Here is a 6,398-nt window from a genome sequence, read left to right as displayed (position 1 = left end):
TCCATCAGTTACTACGTCCTGAAGCAGCAAAACAGTGTCAGATCATCATGCTTCCACCTCCATGTTTGACTGTTGGTATGATCTGTTCTTTTATGAAACTCTTTATTCGTTTTACGCCAGATGTAACGGGACACGCATCTTCCATTTGTGTCGTATCAGTTTACAGGATATTCCCCCAAAAGTCTTGGAAATCATCAAGATATTTTTTGTCAGCAGTGGTTTTCGCCTTGAAACTCCCATTGATGCTCAGCCTCAGTCTTATTGTTGAATTATGACTTTAAAACAGTAAATCACTGGTTTAAAGGAGATTCTTATAGGTGGTAAAAATAAACTAAATAAAAAGCTTCCCGCCTCATTTTGTGACAATTCCAAATTGCAACCACAAATCCTGAAAAGTTATTCCACCCGCACTTGAAGTAATGCACATATTAAATTATAGTTCTATTTAAAGGCGCAGTGCAACAGATATTTAGTAAACGTCTATTTGGCCACTCTTTCTTTTCACCACACCAAGTCACTGCAGCATGCAAAATAAATATGGAAACTTGTCTAATTACAAACGGTCATATGAAATGTACGCAAGTACGACCTTCATCAGCTTCGGTATAGGCAGCAGAAGAAAGCGGGCATCTGTGATTTGTTGGCTGCTGCTTCGCTGTTCTTCGCTCTCCAGCTTCAAAAACAGAAACCCCCCCCTGGTGAGCGGACACAATATGCAAATATTACATCAGTGACTATATATATATATATATATACGTATATACGCATACACATGGTGTAACATGTGTGGGTGACATAGCATTCCTGCACGCTGATAATGAAGACGCTGTTGTGAAGGCTGTCAATCAAGCTGCCTGAAAGCTTCAGTCGGAGGCGGAAAACACAGATTGGCAGTTTGTTTTTGGTTTTCTGGATTGTGCAAACATGTCTATTCTGAGCATCTCGGCTGCAGACAGAAATAATGAGGAAGACATTATAATTTTTTTATTTTAAAAATACATAGTTTATTCAGAAGTCATGTCAGTAGTGAATTGAGAACAGTAAATATCATTGAAATCCAAGGTTACAGCAATCGAGGACAAGGTGGGAACAATGATAATGTGATGGGAGTTAGTTGTCTGAGCACTCCAAAAACTTTACCCATAAAATTCATGATGGGTTCTCAAATACCAACTCTGTGAAGTCCCTGTCAATTCAAAACCAACAAGCCCTTTTGTTTTTGTTTCATATAAATGCTGCATAATCTAATGACACGTTAATACAAAAAAGGAGTCATGGTTGCATGACATACACAAAAAAAAAAAAAAAAACTGAAATAAAATAACATCATATATACAAGCCTCTGTACATAGTAGGGATATGACAAAAGAGACAGGAATTATGCTTTAATTAGCTTTTTGTTCTCAAATACTTCAAAAACAGACAGACTCAGAAAGCTGCTGGTCGGAGCTTTTATCTGACTGAGCACAAGCTCACACCGGGTTAAAATCTTGAAGTGGCACAGAGTCGACTGTAGACAACTTCTACAAATTCAGTGACTCCTCGTCTGTGCAACACGCTCTCTGTTGCAGACTGCATCATCGTCAAACAGAAAGCAAAAGTAAAATATGGGGGGGGGGGGGAGGGGGGGGGGGCGCTGCAGTGAGGTATTCATCTTGTCAAACTGGGACAGGGAGAGAGGAATGTGTGGATAAAAAGAAAAAAAGAAAACACTTTTCTGGGGGAACGGCTACTGTTGATGTTGTTTTGGTTGTGTTGTCAGCGTCTTGTTTTGGTCCCACTGTCAACGTCTTTGTTTACTGTACAATTCCTGAATCGATGGAGGCCTGTTTCCTGGTGGTCTTGGGAGGAGGTGGAGGAGGGGTCTTGCTGGGGAGAGGAGGCGGAATGTGCTGCCAAAGAGACAAAACATGAATCTCATTTTCCTCACATCAAAACTACTTTTCTGCTGAATGTGAACACACTGGTTTGAAATCCTCAAATATAGAGAAATTATCAGCTTTCACAACACACACACGTCAAAGGATATGACTTTTATTTGTTGCTTATCTTCACAAAAATACCTAATATAAAGCTAATTAATAGAAAGTGAGGCCAGAACAATGATGATATCACCTGGAAGACATCCACATATTGTGCTGTCGAGTTTACTTAGAGTATCTAATATTCCTGTGTTGGCTCATCTTGTAATACTATATCCCACCACAAGATGGTGTAATGAGTGTGGACTTGATTAAAAGAGCGGGAGAGAGAGAGAGAGAGAGAGAGAGAGAGAGAGAGAGAGAGATCAACCCTACCACAAGAATGAGTATTGAATTTTTTCTACAAGACAAGTTTTAAAACAGGTTATCTTAAAATCTGGAGAGTCCGTCCCAAAGCATCGGACTTCACAAAAGACACACCAGACACGGAGCGATGTGTGTCAATAGACTCCATTAAAGACGGTAAATGAAGAGCGGCTGCCACTCAAGTCTCAGAACATCTGTTCCCGCTACATTAGCGTCAGTCTGCCGCCGCGCTAGGCGCCCGCGCTTGTTTTACTACCCGTCCGTGGGCCGTGACAGCGGATAAATAAGATTAGTTAACGGAGTGGCGAGGCAAAAGAGATGGCTCGAGTAGGAGACGGCGAGTGTGGAGAGATGAGCCGCTGATTAACAGCGGGAGAGCTTCTGATGGATGTGAGAGGTAAAGTAATCATCCAATCAATCACATCGAAGCACTGAGCCGGCTCAGGGTACGAGTATAAATAACAGCAGGGAAGGCGGGCGCGTATCGGCCCTTGCCGCCAAGTTGATGCCTATACTTTTCTGCAAGACACATCTCAAAAGAGCGAATGCGGCACGAACCCGAATGTATAAAACACGCCTGAACAAGTTTAAGCACAGGAGCAGGGGATACAGTGGAGGAGGTTGACCCGGATGTGAAGTGTGTGTGTGTCGTGGTCGCTTGTTTCCATTACAAGTGGCATGCATCATTAGGAAGCTCCCTCTCAGCTCTAATTAAAAACACCTACTCTTTGATGCGGCGGGGGCGGCGGAGGCGTTGAGGGACTCGTCAAGTCTTGATTATCTAGCAGGTTGCCATAATCAGCCGTGCTGCCTTTCACTGGCAGCGGAGGAGGGGTTTCACCCTTGTCGGGGCAGCCCATCCCGTTCAGATCCAGACCTGCGTAAGAGGGCGGCCATCAGCTCACATTCATCATCAGAAGCGTCGGTATTCCGCGAGCAGCCCAAATAGATCACAAGGATCCCTTCCTGACGCACGGCGTCCTCCAACCGAGACTCAATCGTATGTTTTACACAAACAAGAACAGACAAGATAAATGAAGAGCCAACAGTTTAACGCATCAAAAGCGGAGACGCTTTGTTGTATAATGTCTTTTGAAGCTCTGGAGAGGCGGTGAAACTCTCGTAAATGGTTGTCAAAGTGGCTATAGTCAACATTTTCTTAAAAATCCATCAAATGAAAATATTGAAAAACACAGAATTTTCACAAATTAGCTGGAGGACGTAATGAAAGCCGCAGGAGTAAAAGACCAGAGCGCGAGTTAAAACTGCTCTTACTTGAAACGGTGTGTAAGCTGAAGGAGAGTTTGCTCCTCGGTGTGATTGGCGGGGGTCCCGGAGAGGATGAGGAGTTGGAGGAAGGCGGGGGAGGTCCCGGAGATACAGAGAGGCGACGATCTCCACCGATCTGATTCAGGACCTGACTTCTCGGTCTCTGAGGCCGCAGAGGACTGATCTGTGTAATCATTTACAGAAGAAGAAATCACAACTGAAAACCACTTGAACTGTGTGGAAAATGAGCCGAGACGGATTGAAATTTATCAGAAGACTGATGGTAATCATTTGAAGGGGAAATTTGTGTCCGTTGAGACGACTGACCGCGTGTTCATGTGCATATTAAACAGACTATTTGTATTCCTCAACGAGAATGCTTTTTGGATGAATGGACTCCTTGGGTTGCGGTATCTTATTTGTGGTTACTAATAATTGTTTGCACTCGAGACCGTGTTTTTCTCACTTCATTATTGCTGGAGTTACAATATGAGAAGATAAGTCCTCAGGGCTATCTCACATTGTGGGCCACATTAGAAGAAAACATGTCGGTAATTGGTCAAGCAAAAAAACTGGCCACAAGAGAGACACTGGAAACACCAACGTGCCTCAATCTGCGGTGTCAGTATTCCCTAAGAAGTGAAAACAGAGATTCATATTAGTTTAAAAGCATATTTCAGCCTTCAGTCTAACTATTATACCCTTCAACTGGCCCACGGTGATTCGGACACCTTGACGCATGAGGTTGGCGCGACAAGCCAAGTGGCTGCCAAGTGAATTTAATTCCTGCTTTGTCTTCCTGTTAGCCAGCGAGCGTTCCCACTGGGCACGCAGAGCGCAGCGATACTCGGCCGCAGTGGACGTGAAGAGGCTCACGGGCGGGGAGGAGGCCGTCGATGAGAAGTAGAAATACAGTCACATGATGCATGAGAGGAGAAGGTTGAAGGTTAACGATTGGCGTGTGGGAAAACAAAAACAAAAAAACAAGTGAAGGATGTGAAGGAAGGAGAAAATAAGACAAAAAAGCTAAAGGTCATCGTTGAGATACTCGGGATTAAGGTTTAATGTCGACTTTCTGACAGCAGAGACCGAATACGACCTTTGTTATGCGGCACAATGAGCAGAGATTAGAAACCGTACCGTCTCCGAAAGTATGACGGCTTCAGTCGGCTGCAGAGTGATCTCCGTAGTCTTCATCTCCTTGTCGAAGATCTCCTGGTGCTTGCTGTTCCTCTTCTCCTTCTTCTTCTCTTTGCGGTCCCTCTCGGGCTCGTCCCGGTCCAGCTTGTCCTGGGACTTGGTGTGCAGCTTCTTTGGGAGGAGCGGCTCCAGGGCGAATCTGGGTTGGAGACAATATGGTGACGACCCCGTGGTGAGCTGGTGATTTGTCCAGGGCGTGTCTGTGTTGGCTGGCAGAGTTTTTAGCCTCTAACTTTGGTAATCTACACGTGAGAACAACACAATACTGCTTTTTTTTTTTGTTATCTCAGTGTTTATTTATTTAGAATTTTTTTGTGTGTATTGTGTAAACTGGCAGATTGAATCTGATTAACTGAGTTTCCATCCCTTTCGATAGACAATAAGATAATTGTTTATTGTCAATACATGTTTTTTTTTGCTTATTTAAAGGGACATTTTCAACAAATAATGATCCAAAAAGCACCACAGCAGCTCACTTTCTGTATGATTCAGTGTTACTTCTCATATCATTGCATGAATACCAAAAGGGAAATAATTTTAGTCTTTATGTGCCTAATTTCTGATTTGTTTCAAATTAAATAATCAGGTTGTCTCTACTTATCAGTGGCCAGTTATCAGAATCCTGCATCACAATAAAGTATCATACACTCTCAAGTTCAAGTGCTTAATTTATTACCAATAATCTACATTTCGTTAAGTACTTTAAGTACATCATCTTATATAAATTGTTTTTTTAATCATGCTGTTGCAGAATGCAGCCATAACAAGTGTGTTCATGTTCTTTACTGATGTCACAGCTCTACGGCTGAACCAGTCAGTGATCACACAACCAGAGAGCTCATCTCCTTTTTAATAGGTGAAGAGATTTGATGAGCAAAATAACAAAAGTCCCATAAAGTGCATCAGCAAACGTTCCAAAAAATCTTAAATCAAGGTCAAAATTTCTGTACAGTGCAAAATCTGTCATTGTTCTGGCAAATAACAAGAATTCTTATAGGAAAATGAACAAAAAGCACATTTCAACAAGTCATTATGACTAAAAGCCAGAGAGGCTACGGGATGTTTTATGTCCCGAAGATGTTGGGAAGCAGGAGTTACCCATCAGAGCCCGGCCTGGAGGGGGAGTTGTCTGAGGAGATGGAGGTGACTGAAGCCACGGACAGCGGCCTCTGGGAGGAAGGCATGGTGAAGGACCGCACCATGGAGGCAGGACGAGGCCCCCGCCGCTCGTCTGCTGTCGGCTGCCACCACAGAGAGGAAACACACGGAAAGAATTCACCTTAAAGTCACAAATATGAAGTTTTTTCCAAAGTCGGTCTACTGTGCAGATGTCCACAAACAGGAACATCAATGAACAGTTACAGGAAAAGAAAAAGGAAGCAAGCAACAATGCAGACTTCAGTATTTGTTTGTTGAAAGCAAAGAAAGAGGCCCTCACACATCTGATAGAATTACGTCATTATCACAACACTCAAAGGGATGTCTGTTCTCTTACTTCGTAGGTCACTACCCTCTCCCTTTTAAAGAAAAACCACCTCCTCACCCCGGGCGAGATTGAGGGAAAAAAAGCTTGGCCAAGCAACAATTATATGTCTAAAGGAGGACAGAGATCGGAAATAGTCCCAGCCAGCAGTAAGTCAC

At 43.3% G+C, this 6,398-nt stretch overlaps 1 protein-coding gene across 1 annotated transcript in view; it reads right to left on the bottom strand.

The window, feature by feature from the left end:
• Nucleotides 1–991: 991 nt before the first annotated feature.
• The window catches only part of dock1 (dedicator of cytokinesis 1), a 175,801-nt gene continuing 170,394 nt past the window's right edge, over nucleotides 992–6,398 (bottom strand). The window contains exons 48-52 of the mRNA XM_080466196.1: nucleotides 5,856–5,998; nucleotides 4,698–4,896; nucleotides 3,564–3,741; nucleotides 3,014–3,165; nucleotides 992–1,892 (exon numbers count right to left, since the gene is read on the bottom strand). Of these exons, the coding sequence (XP_080322322.1) occupies nucleotides 1,797–1,892; nucleotides 3,014–3,165; nucleotides 3,564–3,741; nucleotides 4,698–4,896; nucleotides 5,856–5,998 (768 nt within the window). The 3' untranslated portion in view covers nucleotides 992–1,796. The remainder of the gene's footprint in view (nucleotides 1,893–3,013; nucleotides 3,166–3,563; nucleotides 3,742–4,697; nucleotides 4,897–5,855; nucleotides 5,999–6,398) is intronic.

This window comes from Lipophrys pholis (assembly GCF_963383615.2).
Source record: "Lipophrys pholis genome assembly, chromosome: 1".
NCBI lineage: Eukaryota > Metazoa > Chordata > Actinopteri > Blenniiformes > Blenniidae > Lipophrys > Lipophrys pholis.
This window is presented reverse-complemented; position numbering and strand designations above follow the sequence as displayed.